The 22,578-nt window shown below is 44.9% G+C and overlaps 1 protein-coding gene across 1 annotated transcript in view; it reads right to left on the bottom strand.

Annotated features, from left to right (window-relative positions):
* INSC (INSC spindle orientation adaptor protein) overlaps positions 1–22,578 on the bottom strand; it is a 120,756-nt gene that overhangs the window by 39,523 nt on the left and 58,655 nt on the right. Inside the window, exons 6-7 of the mRNA XM_055317549.1 lie at positions 11,320–11,433; positions 4,793–4,918 (exon numbers count right to left, since the gene is read on the bottom strand). Coding sequence (XP_055173524.1) covers positions 4,793–4,918; positions 11,320–11,433 — 240 coding nt within the window. The remainder of the gene's footprint in view (positions 1–4,792; positions 4,919–11,319; positions 11,434–22,578) is intronic.

The raw sequence follows: 22,578 nt of genomic DNA on the forward strand, positions 1-22,578 counted from the left end.
TGTGAGCCCAGCTCCACTGCCTCCTTATTGCTGGCCTCACCAGCACCCCAGGCAGAGGTGATACCACCAACCCTGTGGCCTCTGATGGCCATGGGACAGCCCTTTCCACTGTCTGAACCCCTGGGCTTCTCTCTAGCCACCCCCACGGGGAGGCAGGGAGCATAGCTGCTTGTCTCTCCTCTCCAGAGCCCAGCACAGGCTATGTGGAATGAGGGGCGATTGTCTGCCAATGACACAAGGGAAATAGGACGGATTTCCTGAAACTCACTGGTTTGGAGGAAACACGATGCGGGGGAGGCTGTGGCCAGACTGAACTAGGCCTCTGAAAAGAAAGGATAGATTCTTGAAAGACCCTTCAGACACCTCTGGAGAGGCTTTTGCTGTGTTCTGACATCTTACCCCTCCAGCTCTCTAGAGGGAGTGTCCAAGTCTGCCCCCGGCCCAAGCCAACCCCCCGGGCTAGCTCCCAGGAAGCCATTTCTCTGCAGTCCCCACCTCAGAACCAGCCAGCTACAGTTCTGAGCAGTTTCCTCATCTGTAAAACAAAAAGGATATAAGGTCTCGTGCTCCAACCCCACCCAGCTTCTCCATACTGTGCACCGAGCAGCATCCCCCACCATGCTAGCCCCACCTCTCGCCAGGCCAGCGCTCCCCCCGTCTACCAGATGGTAGTCTTCCCCAGGCCACTGATTTTCAAAGCCTGGGCAATTCGCTTGGTACCAGCCCCAATCACAATAGCCTCCCTGTGTCATGCGTACAGCACCATGGTACTGCACATCTATTCTCCTCTGACAGTCCTAGGAGGTGGATTTCATCATGCCCCTTTAACCGAGGACACTGAACCTCTGGGAAGGCAAGCAAAGTCCTCAGGGAAATGTGCCCAAGCTCATCGTGGAGAAGCCTGGGCTCCAAACCAGGAGAGCCTGACCATCAGAGGCCATGGCTTCCCCCACTGTGCTGGGTGGCTTCTCAGCGGATGTGCTAGGAGGGAAGAGATGAGTGGCGTGATTGGTGGGTGATGGACTGAGCAAATGAATGAACAAGCAAGTGGATGACCAGATGACAGAAGGAATGAGGACCTGGGTGCCTAAGTGACCTCATGGAGTGAATGAATGAATCCATGGCTGAATCTAGGACCACATGAATGCCCCAAGCCCAATAGAGCTCGGGCGTCACCAGGCATCATGCGGCAGGGTGTCTGGTGCCCTGGCTAGACCCATGCCTCTGACAATGGGATCTGTGCATGATTTAATGGACATCTCCAGGGTTGGAGGGAAGTGGGGAGCCTCATGACAAAGATGAATTTCACCAAATCTAGCATATTTCTCACTGCCAATTAATTAAGTGGGCCTCAGCAAGGAGCCCAGGCCAGTACATCAGCAGAAGGCTGGGACTTTGACATTATCTGACTAGTGCATGAGTTGGGCCTTTGAGTGGGTGGCTAGCAAGAGTCCCTGGGCACCACGCTCCCCATCCTGTCTTCACCTCACCTGTCATGCTGTGGTCTCTACTCTCCAGCCTATCTCTGGGCCTCTTCACCCTCCACTCTAAACACTAACAACGGCCAACCCCATTGGAGCCTCAGAGGCCAGCACTCAGCAGCCCAGATCACATAGTGGGGCAAGTGTGAGCAGGACCTAGGGGAGGGGGGCTGGCCAGGGTGGGAAAGACCCTGGCCTCTCCTGGGTATAGAACTTCTCTCAAGCTTGGAAGCAGCATGATATGAGGAAAAGAACATGGATGGCAGCCTCACAATATCAGATTTGAGTCCCGGGTCCATGGAATGGTTCACAGCCCAGGTTGGCTGTGGCTGAGCACACCGCTGCACCACGTATTCGCTGTGTGCTCTTGAGCAAGTTTGCTTCACTTCTCTGAATCTCCCAACCTTCTATAAATAAGGAGGATAATCACAGCACCAGAAGAGTAACGATTACATGACACTGTGAAAGGAAGGGCTTAGCAAAGCGCTTGCCCGAAGCAAGTATCCGATGCGTGTTAGTTATCGTCCCGTCCGTCATTGTCACAATGTTCTTATTACCTGTTAGAGCAGGGGTCAATAAACATTTTCTGCCGAGGGCCAGATCGTAAATCTTTTTGGCTTTGTGGGCTGTAAGGTCTCTTACAATTATTCAACTCTGCTACTGTAGCACAAAAGGAGACAGTCAATACCTAAATGGAGGAGCATGCCAGTTCCACTACAACTTTATGAGTCAAAAACTTGAATTTGAACTTCACCTAATTTTCATAGAACACAAAATGCTTATTTTTCTTCTGATTTTTTTTAACCATGTAAAAATGGGGGGGGGGAATCTCAGCTCCAGGGTCCTACCGAACCAGGCAGCAGGCTGAGTGTGACCCACAGGCCATGACTCGCCACCCCCTGTACTGGAATAGAAGCTCCAAGAGGACAAGGGGGGTTGATGGGTTTGTCCACTGCTAACCTCCCAGCATCTAAAACAGTGCCTGGCAAAGGGCGGTCAATAAACAGTCGCCGATGAATGAATTACATGCTGTGTGATTCTGGGCAACGAGCCATGTCGGCTCTCGGGCCTTTGGTCTCTTCCTCTGTGCAACGGGGTTGCTTGCACACTCACTCGGGCAAGCATCAAGTGTAATTTGAATGCACGGGGAGCCAGGAGGCCAACACAACTGCTGAACCCTGCTGTTGCCATTCTGGCCACCGGGCGGCTCTCTCCCAGGCTGGTCTCCCCCCAGCTCAGGGCCTGGCACAGGGGTGTTCAGGACTGCTCCTGTATGGAGAGTGATCTGCCCTGGAGGAGTGGGGGGGTGCCCAGTTAGGACTACCCTCTCCTGTGTTATGTGGGGGCTGGGGGGTGGTGGCTAGCACATTGGCCAGGAGCAGCAAGGCAGCCCTGGGTGTAGCTGCAGGGACTTTTTAGGCACTCTGAGGGTATCTGTAACACCAGGGAGGCGGGGAGGGAAACTGGGCATCAGACTCAGGCAGACAGGGTCCAAGTTCTGACTCTGGAATGTACTTTGTGATTTGAGGCAAGTCACTGCAACTGCCTGAGACTCACTTTCCTTGTCTTTAAGACGGAGAGGTAAATAGTGCTCCGCTCGCCTCACAGGGTTCTAGTGAGTTAAAAAGGGATGTATGTTGGAGGCGAGGTCAGGAAAGGTGCACTCGTGCCTTCTGGCTTTGCAGCGGCAGCAGGAAGGTGGAAGGAAAAAATCGCCTCCAGACTCCCCAGCTACACAGGTTTTCGGCTCTAAACAAAAAAGCTCTGCTGTTTTTCTTCCCCGGATTAAAAATTTCCTACTGCTCTGCGAATTCTCAGAAGCCAAGAAATCCACTGCTTTTGGAGGACTGGGGAGTTCAGCCCCTTCTATTTTTTTTTTTTTTCCCTGTTCTTCCCACTAACCAGCATGAAAGAAGATGCAAAACAAAACCAGTCTGGCCATGTTTCCACTGTCCCAGGAAGAAGAATTTATGGAAGGAGACCATTCAGCACACAGCTGGAGATGTCCCATGCATTTAGTTCCTGGCCTGCCTGCCCATCTATTTTGTCGCCGCAGCCTCCTCCTCCATTCTGCTCTCCGCGTAAGCACACGCATAGGAAGGTTTCCAATCCTGCGGGAAGGGGACACTCTGCCCAGATACTCTGGCACTGGCTTTTCCACCATCCTGCCTTGTGACCTCACACAAACCACTTCCCCATTTGGACTCACATCCTTCCCTTCCGTAAAATGAGCAGAATCCCCATCCATCCTCCATCCTCGGCTAAAAGGGCCTCTGAGCCCATGGTCCTTGTCCTGTTACCCGAGCAGATTTGGAAGAGGCAGGCAGAAAGTGCCATAACCATCTGACTAGGAGTCCAGACCAAAGTGAAGAAGCTGGTAGGGTGTGGGTTTTCTGGGAGCCAGGACCAGAGTGTGGGACACAGGTACTGAAAGAGGGAAACATTTTTTTGTGCCATTCCCCATATAGACCCGACTCAAGGCATCCACCCCCAAACCTGAGAGAATCACGACCATTACCAGGATATTCCTGGCCTTGTACCTCTCTTCCATGAAACTGTTCAACACCTTTCCTTGAAACTTGGTTGAGAAATCTCCAGGTGTCAGCCCCAGTCTCCCCAACCGTCCAGGCTACAGTCCCTGAGGGCCCATCTGCAGCCACTCAGGTCTGGGCCTCAGACTAGCAAGCTCATCTCTACAAACTGGGGAGAGTGGGGGTGGTGGTGGCTGGAATTAGTCACATGGCCCCAGGTTGGCCTGGGGCTGAGGCACCTGGTCCGACCAGCTCTCTACCTTCCCTCTGGCCCTGCCCACCCCATGCCATGTTGACCCAACATACACTTGGACTTAGGCTTCAGCTTCCCTTACCCAATCCGTCTGTCCTGCTGGAGCCTCACTGCCTGCCCAGGCCAATGCACATCCTTCTCTTGCCCACTCAGTTCCCCCAGGGAGGAGGATCCCCCTCCTTCCACTGGGGTCCTGCCATGAGTAAAGGACCAAAAGCCCTGACCTTTGGCACTACTCCACACTCTACTTGCGTGCCTCTTGCTGCATTCTGCCCCTTGGACTGTTGGCCACTCCACCCAGAAAGTGCTGGGTGCCCCTTTGAGCCCTGCCCTACCTGGCCAGACTCCTCCTCAGTCCCTGTCCTCTTCGTCAACTCTCAGAGTCAAGATCCCAGCAGCCCTAGTGGAGAGATGCCTGGGAAAAAGTGCTTCTCAGGGAAGAGGCCCACGTGCCCAGCAGGTCTATGCCACCCCCCACCCCCACCCCAACTCAGGGACCTCGCACCCTGCCCAGCCAGCTCTCTCACCTTCTCCAGCTGGTGGACACCCTCTTCCACACAGCAGATGGAGGCCAGTGTGCGCAGCGCCTGGGGGTACAAGCACCGGAAACTGTCCTGCCGGCAGACCTTGAAGAGTGCCACGACCCCACCCTCCTGCCAAGAAAAAGAAGATGTCACATGACCTCCCTGGGTCAACGTTCCTGGGGCTGATGGGAGAATAACTGGCATCCCTCACTCAGCTGGTATGCTTGCAGATCTGGAGGGGAGCAGAACACACCACCCCAAAATATGTCACTTTGGCGTAAGGATTGTTTTGAGCTGAAGGTAACTGAAGAAGCAGATACCAGAGATCTCTGCCCTCCCCTGTTGGCCTAAAAGGAGGACATACATTTACAGAGATGGCCCCTTCCCCTCTCTACCAGGAAGGAGAAAAGTTAATCACCAGAGGCAAATTCAGACCCTTCCAGCATGGAGGTGGCACCAGGGGAATCCTCTTGACAAAGCTGACTAACCATCCTTCATCTACTATTAGTTTTCCATAGATTTGCCTTCCCACGGTCTGCCACCCCTGGAGATTCAAAGTTCTTTATTTCGTTACTTCTCTGAAAATGTATTGTTCTTTTGCTAAGAAGCTACATAAGTGCAAGTTCTAACCAACCCTGTGACTCACTCATCTCTGACTGCTCCCTGTGTCATCGTGATGCATATGCTAATAAACTTTTGTTTGCTTTTCTCTCTACTTAATCTGTCTTTTGTCAGCCCAATTTACAGGGTACCAGCCAGAGAACCTAAGAAGATGGTAGAAAAAAAACAATGTTGCCTCCCCTAACGTTCCTATATACCCTACACACACACACACACACACACACACACACACACTTCCATGCTCAAATGCATGCTGCAATGAAATGCTACCTCCGCAAGTGATGTTACTCGTAATAATCCAAACTGGTGATGGGACTTTCCAAATGTTTCTGGGGCTGGGGTACCAGGGCTAGGGCCGACACACTTGAGAGGGCCAGGCCCAACACCACTCAACACTGCTCCCACAGAGCTTGCAGCTTCCTCGAAGCAGCCTGCTGTGGAACAAGCCTGGAGTCATCAGAAATAGATTCTAAAAGCAAGTCTCAGGCAGATGGGGGAAGTGAAGTCTAGATGCCCAGTGCTGGCTCTCCTTCTGCCGGCAACCACCACTACTCCTCAGACGCTCCCAACCACCATGGCACGCATACAGAAAAAGGAGTCTTATTCATATCAATAAGAGAGTTTATTCCCATTTTGTGAGGGAAAAAAATGCAAGTCCAGATGGGTGAAATAATTCACTCAAATCTACACATCCTTGTTTTCCCTTCTTTACTCTAGTTTGTAAGAGAAAAGAAAAAAAAAAAAGAAAACCCTTCAAGAATGATCACCCTAGCTGAGTGTGGACACATGTACTTCTTTTGTGACAGTTGGTCACAGAAACACCTTTAATTTGTGGAGAGTTCACAAGCAGTCTGGTGGGACTTCTGGGAAGAACCCCAGGGTGAGACACTCATCCCAACTGGTCATATTTATTCTATAAAAATCACTGGAGCCACGCTGGCTGGCTCTCAGAGCAAAGTGGGAGATCCAACAGATCACAAAGCAGACCCACCGGGGTGCCCAGCAAACCGGTGGCAACGCCACCATGGATGTCCAGAGACGTAGAAGCTGGACACCCCCTAGCTTTGCCCTGTTTCCTCCCTCTCCCCTTCCCCCAGGGCTTCCCCCAGGGCTGCAAGGGTGCCTGCTTCTCTATGTCTCTCATGAACAGATGGATAAAATCTATTAATAAAATAAAATAAAATGTATATACATACATATATAAACACATATATAAACATACCTTCCTATATAAGTACTTCCACGTATCTAAATATTTATACGTGGAGGGAGCTCCACGTGGCACCAGGGGAATCCTCTCGACAAAGCTGACTAACCATCCTTCATCTATTAGTTTTCTAATAGTGGCTGTAGAGAAGACGTGAAGACTGATGCCACTCACCTTTAACCTCACCACTCCTGACTCTACCTAAACCTGTTGCACCCTGTTACCCAAATTGAAAAAAAAAAAAAAAAAGTTACAGGAGGAAGAAGAAGGTGAGTGCAGCAAAATACCATTCCCTGTCAGATTTTTGGGACCTCTCTTCAACACACAGTATACTTCTCACCAGGCTTTGTTTCATGTTCTGGGGACACAGCTGTGACTGCCGGTGCAGATAATGAGCGAGCAACTGGAAGAGGCAGCAGCACGGCCCCCCTGAATCTTCCCCACCCGGCACCGCACAACAATCAGCACAGCAGCCCTCCTCTTTCTGAGAGTTGTGCTGCTTTTCATGGCAGGAACCAAGATGATTTCATAATTCCTGACATTTTATGATCAGCTGAGAGCAATCCTTGACTTTCATCTTCCCACTTCCTTTTGGGGTTCATTTGTTGGCAAAAGGGCATCTTGTATACAGCCAGCAAAGTGCTTCATCCCGCCAAGAACTATTAACGGTGTGTCAGATGCCAGACGCTCTGGTAAGTACACTGAGCAAGATTGTCCATATTGAACTCACGGTCTGACAGCCAATGAGTCATGGGATGGAAGAGCATTTTTAAAGCAGGAAGAAATCTGGGAAGAAAGGAATGAAATGAGGGGGTACAGGGTTATGGGAGCACAGAGCAGGAACTCCTACCATAATCCGAAAGGAGATCATGGAAGGGTCAAAGAGAGGTGCTCTGATTTTCAATGTACGTCACTACTCTGATAAAGATATACTCCAGTGGGTGACAAGGCACCCCCTGACTCCTTGCTCCACAATCCTTTATCCCCATCTTCCTACTTTCTCAAGGTCTCAGAGACATCTGACGAGGGTTCCACTTAAAGGCCTTGCTCAGAGTCACTGAAGTAAAATCCAATTACTCCTTGAAATGAGAAGAAAAGAAACAGGAATCCTAAGGTCTCCCCAGCCAGCCCTGCTGGTTGTGAATGAGCTCCCTCCACGTATAAATATTTATATACATGGATGTACTTATAGAGGAAGGCATGTTTATATATGTGTTTACAGATGTATGTATATATCTTATTTTTTTAATAGATTTTATCCATCTGTTCATGAGAGACACAGAGACATAGAGAAGCAGAGACACAGGCAGAGGGAGAAGCAGGCTCCATGCAGGGAGCCCGATGCGGGACTCGATCCCGGGACCCCAGGATCACGCCCTGGGTCCAAGGCAGACGCTCAACCGCTGAGTCACCCAGGTGTCCCTGTATATACATTTTACATGTGTATGTTTATCTTTAGCCATATGCAGTATAAATATTATTTATATGTACGATGCTAGAGATGCTAGATAAATAGATATGTAGGTAGATACACAGATATGTGGATAAATACGATAGAAAGACAGGAAGGTAGGTAGGTATTCATATCTGGAGCAGACAGCAAGGAAATGGTACCAAAGAACACCAGACTGAGAGTCAGGACCAACAGGGCAGCCTTCCTTTGGCTCCGGAGGCACTGACCCCAGCATGACTATATTTAAGCCTCTGTGCCCATTTGCATTGGATTCTCATTACATTGTTTCCCAAGCCTGTGAAAAATAGCTTGCTTTGCATTTTTAGCTACTAGGGAAGCTAAAGGGAGGAAATCCTAAACCCAGACTGAGGGGATTCTGGTTCAAATCCTGACTTTGCTGCTGGTCAACTTTGACTAAAAATGGGGTCACAGCAGTGACACAACCAAGCTGTTGGGGGAACAACTGAGTTAATGCATGTTTAAGGGCCTGGCACCCAGTTCTGGACAGCCAGGTGAGGGTCAGCTGGTGGAAAGCTTCCTGGTTAGAAGAGTGTCTCAAACCCTCATAAAAGGTATCCCAAGAGTTGGAATGTGTGGACGGCAGAGGAGGAAGGAGGTCACAGAGAAAGGGAGATGGATTTGTTGTGTAGACTACCACCCTGAAGCCCCCTCAAGGACCCAAGAGCAGCACTCATCTTAGAGTAGAGCTGGGAATCGCCTGAGCTAGCAGAATTGCACTGTTGGCTAGAGCTTGTTTAATTTTATAGAAAGCTACGGGCTCAAAGCCAAAGTGCCTAATGGTATGTATTATTCAGAGAGACTTGGGATAAACTGTCATAAAGCTAAGGAGGCCACTTGTGGGGTGCAGGCTACTGGTGGGGGGAGTAATAGTGGAACAGGATAGGGGATAATTTTGACAAAGCACACGGGAGTTTGCTCTACTCTGAACTCAGGAAAGGATGGGGCTCAACATTACCATCACAGGGAGGGCTGGTTTTGTTCCTTGGCTTTCAAAGGAACTCAAGAGACTTCTCTTGAGACAGGCTTCAGACAGGCTGCCCAAATCATCTTCCGGAGGCATCTCAGATGGATGAGGGGCCCAAACACAGACCACAAGGAGGTGGGTCAGGCAGGCCACTGCGAGTAGCTGTGGCACATTTGTCACAATGTTGGGTCCACTTAATGAGCATCAACAGTGAGGATGCTGCATAGATGCTATATAGAGTGCACCAGGGACTCCCAGCTCCTGCATCACTTCAGGACTGAAGACCCAGACACAGTGATTCCACTGGAGGAACGAGTCTCACCATCTTCCAGGCTGGAAAGATGGGAGTCATCATTGAATCTTCTCTTCACTTCAGCCTTCTAACTACTCTCTCCCAAGAGCCAGAGACATAAGAAGATTGAGATTAAGGTTCTGGAGTCAATAGATCTGGTTAAAATTTCAACTCTGAGCTTAATGCACATGCCCTCAGACAAGTGATTTACCTTCTCTCTGAGCCTCTGTTCCCTCATCTTAAAAATGGGAACACATCATAAGATCATTGGGAAGATCAGATGAGACCATAAATGAACAGCTGAGCACAGGGCTTGTGAAAAGAAGGGATGCAGCAAATAATGTAGGTTGTAGAAGGGGAGAGAAGGGCACAGGGAGGAAGAAGAGGAGAAGAAGAAAGAGGAGAAGGGTCTGCTAAGAGGCAGCTACAGTAATGAGCAAGAGCATAGCCTTTGCTGCCAAGCAGGCTGTTTCAAATTCCAGCTCACCCACTTACTAGCTGTGTGACATTTAAAGCTCCCTAGTGATTCTAATATGCATCAGGGTTGAGAATGTCTGAGTCACTCTTTGGCCCAAGAATCTGAAGGGCCGGGATGGAACCAGAAGTCACCACTGTGGGCTTTAGGATCATGAGCTCTGAATTAAAGAGACTTGGGTTCTAATTCTGACTCCATTCTTTATCAGCTGTGTGACCTTGAGTAAGTCCCTTAAACCATTTCCTCAGTTATAGATGAGAACAATGTAATACCTACTTCCTAGGATGGTTTTATAATTTAAAGAAAATCATGTCTGTAAGGCATTAAGCACGCTGGACAGCAACACTCAAATGTTAGCTATTGCTGTTATATACAATTTACTTCTCCCCTAAGCAGAGTTGACAAGCAGTTACCCTCCTCTTCCAGATTTCTTGAAGGGCTTAGATGAGTGATTCTGAGAGTGGCCATGCCTCGGAATTACCTGTAGGAATTGTCAAGATGTAGATTCTCAGGTCTTACCCCAGGACCTCAGTAAATTTAGGTGGGGCAAAAGTATCTGTGTTTTACAAAACTCCGTGAGGGACAGTGACACAAAGTCAGGACAGGGAACCACTGAGTTGGAGCATCTTCCTGTGACTGCCATCTTAAGTCTGCTGGAAGACACAACTTTGCTTCCAATTAGATCACTGCTTCTGTCTCCATGGCAATGTCATCTCTCAAGTTTAGAAAAACAAAACAATAGTAAAATCGAAACAAGATCCTAGAGAGAGCCTAGGGTTATCAATTGCCTGTAATTGCCCTAAGTATTTGGACCCCAAGTATAAGGGCAAATTAACCATGAAGATAGCAAATTTAAAATTCCACGGTGGGGCGCCTGGGTGGCTCAGTGGGTTAAGTGTCAGATTCTTGATTTTGGCTCTGGTCACAGTCTCAGGGTCATGGGGTCGAGCCTTACATCATTGGGTTCCCCACTCAGTAGGTAGTATGCTCAGGACTCTCTCTCTCTCTCTCTCCCTCTATGCCTCCCCATTGCACTTTCTCTCTCTAAAGTAAATAAATCTTTAAGGAAAATCTTCCATTGTAATTGATGAAAACCACTGTCCTCAATTTTATCTTCTCCTCATGTAGTATTGCAGTGGTTGCAAGCATTTTGGGGGATCCATCAAGAACCTGAGTTGGGGAGATGTGTTTTGTGTGGATGTGGTGAGATATATACAGATGAGGAAGGAGGCTTGATATTTCTAACAGACACCACATGAAAGGAATTATACTCTGGGGGCACCAGCTTTTCTCTCAAATGGGAACTGAAATCAGAAGGCCTGGCCACTATTAAAGATGAAGACATCAAGGCCTAAAGAGGGGAGGTGACTCTTCCAAGATCACAGAGCAAACAAATGCTAGAGCCGGGACAGACTTCCCGAGCCAGCTTTCCCACCAGACTAGCTTCCTCCCACTCTCCCCAGGCATGTCACTTTGGCTGCAAACCATGAAGCTCACCTTGGCTATGATGCGGCACAAGGGAGCCCCCTCTTGGGTCAGGCTGAACAGGTTCCCTGTGGTGGATTCCGTGGTGTAGATATTGTCTGAGGCATTGATTTTTCTCACCAGCGCCTAAGAAAAGAAAGCAAAGTCTGATGGTCACTCACTCCATCTGTCCTCCACTAATCTTCCTTAATGGAATACCAGTGGGTCCACACTTCTAGAATCTATTATCTGTCCCATCCACAGTCCCACTATGGGGGTGATGAGGTCTTCTAGCTTTGGGAAAGACATGAGTCTGCATGAGGTCTAAACTACATTTCAGAAATATAGGATAATTTCAAACCCCAGGGACACGACAACAAATGTGCCTTCTTCCAACTGATCAGAAAATCGGCTCTCAATACTGATGGTCTCAATAAGTACTTCTCTATTGTTTATTGGCTTCAGATGAGAACAGACACCATCAGTTAAATAAATCATCAAGTTGAAAACCAATGAGTTGCTACAGCTATGACCAAAGAATTGGTTCCTTCACCAATGGCAAACTCTAGCTGGGTAATGGGTTCAGGGGTTGAGTCAAGAGAAGTAATCTACAGTAGCTTACTGCTTGGGGAACATTTGCACTGTGTGTATAGCCAGGCCAAAACAGCAACCCTGGGAACCCTGTCAGGGAGTGAGTAACTGGGGAATGTCGCACTGCTCAAACTGATGGAACAAAGGCTCATGGTGAGAAGGCTGGAAATGACCGAACATAGGACCCAGGGAGAACTAGGAAGAAAAGCAAATGGAAAATTCATCAACAAATGAGACATAAAGATTAGTTTAGCTTATTTCTGGGAAAAAGCTTTTTCACATATCTTGAAAACTACTTCATAATCAGCCATTTGCTTTGAAGCATATGATTCATTGATTATAAATGATTCCTACCTGCTAATTAATTCTAGCTGCTTGAGTTTCTTCTGGGAGATGTGGAGATAGTGATTCAGAAGAACTGCCTTAGGGGGGCTTCATGCAAGAAAATAACACCTCCAGAGCTCGTGCTCTGGGCAGCTACTCATGCAGTTTCAGTTGCTATGTTATTTTAAAATATAAAAATGGATTTGTTTTTTTAATTAAACCTAGTGTTACAGAAAAAAATATTAAAAGAAAATGAGGAGATCTGAGTTCTAGTGCCAGCTTGCCTTTTTTTTTTTTTTAATACATTATGTTGATGAGGAATTGTGTCCGAAGTTGAAAGCAGGGACTCTGGAGCCAAACAGCCTGGGTGCAAATCCTGCCTCTGCCATTCTGTCCATGTGCCCCAGAGCAAGTAACTTAGCCCGTCTATACTTCAGTTTTCTTATGTGTAAAATGAGGGTGAAATAATAGTGTCTATTTCTTACAGTGGCTGTACCTATTTCTTAAGGTAGCCAATATATGTATATAAAGGATTTCTAAAGGTACTTGGTACATGGAAGCAAAATAAAATTGTTCGCAGTTATTATTCTGTTATCTTGGGCAACTGAGATACACACCATAGGCCTCAGTTTCCCCATCTGTAAGATGATTCAAATGAAGTGGGTTTAAGGCTCAAGGCATATGGCTCTCCCCTTCTCTTTTTTATTCAAACTCATAGAATTCTTCACACACACAATATGCTAATCTTCTACATAAAGCAGTCTAAGATTAAGTGCGTATTTAATCAAACTACATTAAATGTAAAAATTTCCCTAAGATTTGATAAATGCCTCTTGTAAGAGATTCAACAAAAGGTAAAATTAATAACCAAAATTTGTCATAGCAAATCTCTGTAATGAACATACTTCTTAGAATCTTCCCCCATCATACCATAAGCGGTTATATAAGTGAATTAATGCTCGCATGAAAATGCCGATTTCATATATTGGGGTCCTGCACCTAAATCATAATTACTCAGTGTTCCTGATTAGTGTTTGCACTTCAAGCAAATTAGCGTGACGTTAAACAATTCAACCCAATGTCTTTTGCAATCACCTGCTAACATCAGACCATTTATGTCTGAGAATAATTTCTTGCTAATGCCTATACACACATACACCGTAATTATACCTCAGATTATCTCACTGAATCAGCTCTCTGACAATGAAAAGTTGTAATCATCCTTTTCACAAAGATAAATTTGGAAAAAATATGAGATCAAAGGCCCCACTGAAATCGTCAAGGGCCTAAGCATCACAGTGTGTCAGGGCCGGAAGGGCTCTCAGCTGTCTTGTCCAACCCTCACTTCACAGGAAAGAGAGGCAGAAATCTGACCAAGGTCATGCATGTGATACGTGGTGGAGTTAACTGGACCTTAACTCCTGAATCTGACTTCCTGTTTTTCAAAGTCAATGGATCCATCTCCTTCAAAGATGGCAAGACCTCATCTAGACTAGCAAAGATGGAAGTCTCAGGACAAGGAGATTATCCAGCCTCATTAGCAGCTCTCCCTCCTGGCTCCCCTTAGCATCTACAGCCCCCTGCCCTGTGGTAGCCAGAGCTCCTGCTGCAGGGGGCAGAGTTGACTGGGAGCCCCCAGCTGCTCCCCACCCCTGGCTCTACCCCTGTCTTGATTGAGGCCATACCTCCCTGAGCCACTCCCAGATGTGACCAAGTACAGCAGGCAGGGGTCCTAGTGCAGCCAGTGGCTGTTAGGGGGCACTCCTCCAACAGGTGACTTTGGCCTGAAAATTTCAAGTCTCTTCTACCCAAGTCTTCCTTCTCCCTTTTATTTCTGTTTTCAGACCTGAAACATGGTTTTCTGTGCCTGCCCCCACTTCCTCTCCTTTATCCTTGACAGGCATTTATCACATCCTCTCTTGGTGTCAGCTTCAAACTACCACAGTCTCTAAAATCAAGATTTGTCAGGCAATCAAGGAGGAACTGAAGAAGTGTCAAAAATATGCCTCACCCTGTATCGTGAGAAGAGTGGCGGAAAAGAGACAAAATAAAGGAACAAAGATTGATGAAGCTGAATGACAGAAATATTGTTTTAAAGACAAAGTAGGCAGAGAAGAAACAAAGAAACTAGAATCTTGAAAACTAGGAGAAAGGGATAAAGAAGAGTTAGGGAGGTGCACATAATCTAGCTGCTTTAAATAAGGAATTCGAAGAGGAAAAAATATTTTTAATTGTTTCTCAGTCAGAAAGAGCGACTGCAGCCCAGTGAAATTGATCAGGAGAGGTAAAGGCTCGCACATCAGCCTGGAAAGTTCCTCAGGGGGAGCCAGGAAAATACTGTGAAGGCTCTGCCTAAAGCTTCAGACAGAGAATCCACAGCTGGGCAGTTAGGGCAGCCCAGTCATGCAAAGGGCTTATATACATATGGGCCGATGTGACGGGGTGTAGCAGATTAAACCTGGCCACAGATTCTTTGCTACTCCTCCCTTAGACAGGTGGGCTCTACTACCCCGTGCCACCACCACCTTTTAAATCTGGACTGGCCCCAATGACTTGCTTGACCAATAAAAGCCAGCAGTTGGTAGAAGTAATGTTCCAGGATCTCCAAGGCTAGCTCATAAAAGACCTTGAAGCTGCCACCTAGGCTTCTTAGAACATTCTTTTCAGAATCCTGAGTTGCCATGTAAGAAGTTTGGTAACTCTAAGACTGCCATGCTGGAGAAGCCACGTGTGTAGGATCCCGGAGCAGTACTCTCAGCACACAACCAGCTGTCCAGCTGTCCCCTCCAAGGCACTACACATGTGACGAAGTTTTCTAAGACTCTCCAGACCATCTGCCAGCTGACTAACACCACATAAACTCTGTTGAGGCCACGTGGAACAAAAGAATCACTCGGCCAGGCTCTTCCCACATTCTTGATCCTTTGGATGACACAATATAATAAAAATGGTTGTTACGCACTGAGTTCTGGAAAACAGGAGAGGGCTCCAGAGAATAGCAGGAGATATCTAAAGGATTGCTACATAAATTTCTAGGTGAAAGGCTTTGAATATGAGGATACAGTATTGCCTGTGTCCTCAGAGAATGTAGTGGAGAAACACATGAATCAGGTGCCCCTGAGGAAGGGCACAGAAAGATTGGACACCCTGGAGACAGACAAAATCCCAACTGAATCCAGGCTCGGATTAGCTATTGTTGTGATGGGAAAATATCTCCTGGATTGGAATGTCCCATTTAGGGAGGCAAATGTGGATGAGATGTCTTAGAATTGGAGGTTTGGGGCAAACACAGACCTTAATTGATTTCATTTCTCTCAATAAGGCAAATTCCAACGTCCAGAAGATTTTTTTTTTTGAAAAATGAAAGAATGTGCCAGAAAGGAAGAAGTCAATGTGTGAAATCCAGCAATTAGTGCTCATTCTAGGAGTTAGTGCTCATTCTAGGAGTTAGTGCTCTTTCTAGGAGTTAGATAAGGAAAGAGACCAACATGAGAAGCAGGGTAGAGTGACAGAAATTCAACAGGCTCCCTAAAAGGAGTCAGGGATTAAGAAAAGGAGAGAATCCTGGAAACATAGTTCATTAGTGGGGAAAAAAAAGGATGTAGCAGAAAGAAATGCTACTCAAGGTTAACATACTCAAAAGGTATGGAAAGACTGTGTTCTAAGAAGCATATAGCAGAAGAACTGGTCTTCACGAGGCCTATAAGGATCCAGACTTCAGGAACATCACAAGGAAACCTTCCTTAGAAAGACAGGGATCAAAAAAAAGAAGAAAGGAAAGAAAGAAAGAAAGAAAGAAAGAAAGAAAGAAAGAAAGAAAGAAAGAAAGAAAGAAAGAAGAGAAAAGAAAGACAAGAAAGACAGGGATCTTAGGCTTAAGCAGTTCCCCAGCAAGAGGCAAGGATAACAGCTTTCATGATATAGAACTAAAATGTCTATGTATTCTAAGGCATTTTTTAATTTTCTTATTTAGACCTAAAGGATTTTTGAAAAATATATGACCCCTTGCACATTTTTGATTTGATGGTTAAAATTTTTCACCACCAGTTTCAAGAACAAAGTTGGAAAGGATGTAATTTCCAGCAGATTGTAGATACTCACATAAAATAAAAGGATTACATCACTCTTTTTAGATGTAGTCAGTGGAACTTAAATACCAAAACAACTTGATGCCCTCATCATCCTCTTAAAAATGTATGAATAATCCCTTTCTTTAACATTGTCAGCATTTTGCATCTTTTCATCCTTAAATTTATGTTCCCATCCAATCCCTCCTCAGAATTTTCTCTTAATGTAATACATTTAAGTTTCAAAGTGTTTTATGGATCACCCTTGTCATATTTATCACTGACATTTGAAATTTCATTTTTTTCCTGTGCCTATCAGGCTCTAAGTATTTAAAAAATACTCTCTTCTTGGGGCATCTGGGTGGCTTAGTTGGTTAAGCGTCCAACTCTTGGTTTGGCTCAGGTCATGATCTCAGAGTCATGAGATAGATAACAGCTTCAAGCCTCATAGGGCTCCGCGCTTAGGGTGGAGTCTGCTTGAGATTCTCTCTCCTTCTCCCTCTGCCCCTCCCCTTGCTCGCACTCTTTCCTTCTAAATAAATAAATAAAATCTTTAAAAAAATACTCTATTCTTGGTTGAGTTACTAATTATTATCAGTACAATTGGCCAAAGCAACATAGATTACAAATTTTGACAAATAATCATAAATTACAAAAATTTAAATTTTATTACAAATATATGTCCTGATGAGATAAATGAGGCTTTCTATTCTTTTTTAGGCTTTCTCATTAATTCACATATACATGATTGAATATTGACTTAGTGCTCTATTTTGAGACGTAAACCCTGAAAAATCTTGTTCCCATAAATCCATAGAGAGGAATGGGAAGAGTTTATATAGCCAAGTTGCTCAACCCTTTGAGTACATTCTGAGTTATGCAATCACATAGTGATCCATCATCAAACACTATTTTTGATGATCTGTGAGCTGATAACTCCTCTAAATTGGTAAAAGCAAAGAATTGGAAATCACTTGACTTGCAAAAGCATTTGTCACCCGATCATTGGAGTTGTTCATTCACTATCTCAATTTCTGGGAAGAATTCCAAATGTACTTTACCAAGACTTATCAAATAATTATTAATTATACCCATTTCTCTTTCACTTGGAGCACCTTGGGTTATCCAAATTATGTAGAAAGGATTGGGAAAATCAAAATATTATTACTTTCATTGCCAATACAATTTTTAATAAAAATATTTGCGTGTGTTTCAAACAAGTTTTATCAAAACCTTGACACTACAGCTTTTGCTTATTTAAATTATGGAAATGCCCACCCTATATCCTAATTGGCAAAGACAGTTCTTTCAACCAAGCCAGTCAGCCAAGACAACTTTTTCTCAATATAGAACTACATTTTTAATTATAAAATGTTTTGATATGTTTCAAGAAATGCTAAAAAAAAACACTGACAAATAATTATAGAAATCATTCTCCAAGGGAAAATGCTAAAAACTGGTAGTACTAAAACAATGTAGAGATAAAATAAAATCTGGTTTATTTGTATATGTTATAAAGCCAAGATAAATCAATTTACTAAACTTTTAATAATGCAAAGTAATATGTAGCTAACATTGCAAATTACTTATAAATCTAGGAATATAGTAAATACATTGTATTTTTCCAGTAAATAGGTGGGTATATGTATTGAAATTTGGTGTTCATTATAAGGAATAATTAAAATTTGAGAATAAAAAATTAGAAATCAGGGCGCCTGGGTGGCTCAGTGGGTTAAGGATCCGATTCTTGATTTTGGCTCAAGTCATGATCTCAGGGTCATGAGATGGAGCCCCATGTTGGGCTCTAGCCTTAGTAAGGAGTCTCCTTTCTCTCTCCCTCTCTCTTTCCCTCTCTTTCTGCCCGCCCCCTTATGTGTGCATGCTCTCTCTAATAAATAAATAAATCTTAAAAAAACATTAGAAATCATTTGATTATTTTTAGTAGCTCTAATGATCAAACTTCCCTACATATTTAAAGAAGGAAAAAGGTATTTACTGGTTAAATCTAATGAGTCCAGCTGCCAGCAATTAATTTTATCTTTTGCTAACAAGAAGTAGAAATTAGCATAAATATTTCATAAAATATGTTGACAAAATAAGCTTTAACTGCTTTCTTAAATAATGTGCACCAAATCTGAAAAAAAATCATGTAAAATTTGTATCTGTGGATTTTATCCAATATATCTTGAAAAATTTAGTCATTCTCTAAAATACTCCAGCATTTAAAAGAATCAGGATCATTAACCTTTAGAATCTCTGGCTCTTCAAAGATGTTTTCTAGCCAATGGATAACATATCCTAGGGTTGAGTGAGAGATGTAGTTGCAAGGAATTGCTTGCATTTAAATATGTGCCCCCAAAAGCCACTTTGAGTGCTTGATACATCCTATCAGTTCTCTCTTTGCTTTGTCTAAGGAGAATGTCCCTCAAGAGCCATGCATAGTCTGCGAGTAAATAGAGATGGAAGGGATATAATAAATTGAAAACTTTCAAAACCACCCCACCAACACACACACACACACACACACACACACACACACTACCATATATCTCCACACTGGGCAAAACACACAATTTCTAATGCCTTTCTCAATAGAAATATGTAAGAAAAAGCACAGAAATAATTCATGGAGGCCTATGGGTTATAGTTCAGGAATGAAGGCTTCTTTGATCTCCCCAATCCTACTGCCACTCCAAGATTTTACACAGCAGGGCAATGCACTATAAGATTTGGGATGGGTGGGAGCAGACCCCTCTTTTGGAAAGTAATAGAAGGGATGTTTGAAACTGTGTATTATTGGGAGGATCATTTCTAGGAAAGAAACAAAAATTGGAGATCTGGACATTGATTTCCTTAAAAGTATATATGCTTGCGTTTCTCCTAGAAAATCTTTGGGAACCTGGAGAATGTGATGCCTTTGAAGTGGTTTGAAGAATTCTAGCCTAAGTCACTTCAAGCAGCCCAAATCAATGCAGCCTGGGATGGCAGAAAAACAGTGTTTGGAGGGGAGCTAGAAATTAAGAAATGTTAAAAATGCTGGGTGGGAAAGTATGCAAACCAAGTAAGTCATTGGGAAGAGATTACAAATATCTGACTTTGCGTGAAGAAGTAAACATATCAAATGCCCTTCTATAAAAAAAGGAGACATTTTTCTCCCATATATAGTAAACATTGTGCCACAGTTAATCTATGGTAGATGCTTCCCCCCAGTGAATGAATGTTCAGAAAGCCTTGTGGACCATGGACAACTGAAATAAACTGATGTAATGCCACAGGTGCCACCAAGATGGTGTCTGTTCCCTACCCTCTTTCACTCAACTGCAAAGGAGTATCTGTTAAGACCTTCAGCAACCCTAAGACGGAGTCCTAGCATGAAATGTTGCCTGGAACTCGTCCTTTAGGGACTGAGGATTGGCCTTGTTTTAACTTTCTGTGAGTGCAGGAGTAGTGCTGTGATACTGCTGTGTATCCACGGTACTACCTCTTTCAAGCATAGCTGAGAAAGACCAGTACAAATTGGGAAGCCTGGGGGATGCCTGGGTGGCTCAGTGGTTAAGTGCCTGCCTTCAGCTCAGAGCGTGATCCTGGAGTCTTGGGATCGAGTCCCACATCGGGCTCCCTGCATGGAGCCTGCTTCTCCCTCTGCCTGTGTCTCTGCCTCTCCCTCTCTCTCTCTCTCTCTCTCAATCTCTCTCTTTGTGTCTCTCATGAATAAATAAATAAAAATCTTAAAAAAAAAAAAAAAAAACAACTGGGAAGCCTGCAGGGAGCCCCTCCCCTTGCTGGAGAGACAGACCAGACTATAGCTTCCCAAGGAAACATGACCACACACACTGGGATGAGACCTTTCTGGCTAAGATGAGCACAGAAAGAAAATGGAAGAGAATTAGATTAACCTAAGTATTTGGGACTTTGAATTATTCCTACAGGTAAAGGGATGCAGAGTTTTAAGTTTTTTTCTTTAACTATTTTCTCTCAGAGAACTTTATGATAAGACAGACAATTTCTAAATTTTAGAGATCTTTATGTACAGATTATCTTTATGTTACGACGTAGCTGCATTGCAGCCTCTGATTACCTATACTGAACAACATAACTGAGAAAGATCTGAGAGTGGGAAATAGGACAAAACAGCAAATTTTGAGCTTTAGTTACAAAACCTCCTTAGAGCTAATTTAATGGATGTAATATCATGAGTCATTTTCAAGCCTTCAGGAACAGAGTCTAAATTTCCCACTGTGACTCCAGAAGGATCTACAAAGAAGTAGGGGTTGTTATTTGGAGGAATGGCTTCATGAAAGTGAGAAATAACCTCCCCGCTGGCAGCTGACCTCCTCCCCCAAGGGGCTCAGCCGCCCTCGTGCCTGACCACAGCCCAATGGATAAAGCCAATAAGACAAGTGGCAAAAATTAGAGAGGGAGACAAAGCATGAGAGACTCCTAACTCTGGGAAATGAAAAAAGGGTTGCAGAAGGAGAGGTGGGCAGGGGGATGGGGTAGCTGGGTGACGGGCACTGAGGAGGGCACTTGATGGGATGAGCCCTGGGTGTTATACTATGTGTTGGCAAATCAAACTTAAATAAAAATAAATGTAAAAAAAAAAGGCCAATAAAATAATAGGGCAAGAAGTGTCAACTACTAAGGGGCCGGATGTGGTTCCCCACTATTCCTGTCCCCTAGGTAGGGATTTCAGCAACACACCTCTGCTAGCTTTGCTCCCTACCTCCTTCTGTCCCCCTACTGAGAGGGTAGGGATGAGTATGTTCAGCTTAGCACCTGTCTCTCTTCTCTTATGAAGTGTCGCTCTGCTCTGAGCTCTGTCACAAGCTAAGTGCTTGTCCCTCAGGGGATGCCTGAGGCTGACCAGCAGGGAGGGGAAATTTAGCTGTGAGATAAAGTTTTAACTAGTTCACTTAGCCACAGAGCCAAAGCTGCATTCCCTAATCAGTTTTATTAGAATAAAACTACTCTATTTTAAACTAAAATCAAAAATAATTGATGGAATGAAAGGATAAATTAATATAACTTCTACCCACATGAAGCTGAGTCAAGGTACAGTTTAGAGTCAATTTATTTGATAGAGAGTCCCCTAGAAGTCATTTTTAAGTAAATCATTTTTTTTATAAGTTAAGTTTTCTATTACCTCCCACATAGCTAATCCTCTATTCCCAGATAGATTAATCATCAGTGTTCATTAATTTCCTATTGGTGGCTCCTAACATTTAAACTTTAAAGTTTTCCATACCCACCAAGTAGTCAAATTATCTTAATAAACAATTCTTTAGGTGACTAGGGGGCTCTTTTAGCAAAGCACACTGTGAGCTTCTCTTAAGGTAGAGCAAGTCTTGAGTGAATAAAGCTGTTGACACTGTCAGAAGAGTGCCACCAGTTACTCTTGGCTTGTCTCATTTATCCTAATGACAACCCACTGCAGAGGTGAAGGACATTAAGTAACTGGCCCAAGTCTGCAAATCCAGTAAGTAGCACCAGCAAGATGTGAACCTGGATATGCCTCCAAACTCCACACAATCCCCTACCCCACAACACCCACATTCATAGATTTCCATGCTACCAAGACTGGAAGAAACCTTGCAAGTCACTCATCCCCTGCTAATGCCCCGCAAGCCTGACGTGCTTGGCTCAGGGACGGAGAGTTCAGAAGGCAGCCCCTTCCACTGCAGGGCAGCAGCCCTGTTGTTTCACCAACTCCTTGCTACAGAGGATGTCCTCTAGATCTGGCCCTGCTGGCCTGAAGCCCTTCTCCCTGCAGAGCCCCCAAACAGAACTATGGGGGTAGCAGAGTGTCTGTCCATCCTTAGATGAAACACCCTCAGCTCCTCCACCTATGTCCCACATACCTTGATCTTCAGCCTTTCCCCCAACCTTGTAGGAGCCTCCTCTGAGCACAGCCATTGCCAGGGAGACATCCGGGGTCTGGAACTGGACGTAATACTCCAGGATAGAGCGGACTAGAGCAGAGTAGTGCTAGGTTGTCATTGCCCTCATTGTGAGCATTGTTCTATCACATAGTATTTTTGTGGATGGTGGGGAATGGGGGGCGGAGGGGGGGGGCGAGCATTCTTCCTCTGCTCAAGAGCCTCCTGAGTGCAAAAATATTTTTTTACTAAATTGCATTTCCTGAAATGCCAGCATGCCAGAGTAAGTGATCAGGTGCTTTAAGAATAATTTTTAAAAAAAGATTCATTGTGACTATGCAAGTTTGGAATATACTGCTTAATATTCATTCATTAATAAGTCTTTACTGAGTGCCTGCTGTATGAAAGGTACTATCCTAGTCACCGATACATAT

This window comes from Nyctereutes procyonoides, unplaced genomic scaffold, assembly GCF_905146905.1.
Source record: "Nyctereutes procyonoides isolate TBG_1078 unplaced genomic scaffold, NYPRO_anot_genome, whole genome shotgun sequence".
In the NCBI taxonomy this organism is placed as follows: domain Eukaryota; kingdom Metazoa; phylum Chordata; class Mammalia; order Carnivora; family Canidae; genus Nyctereutes; species Nyctereutes procyonoides.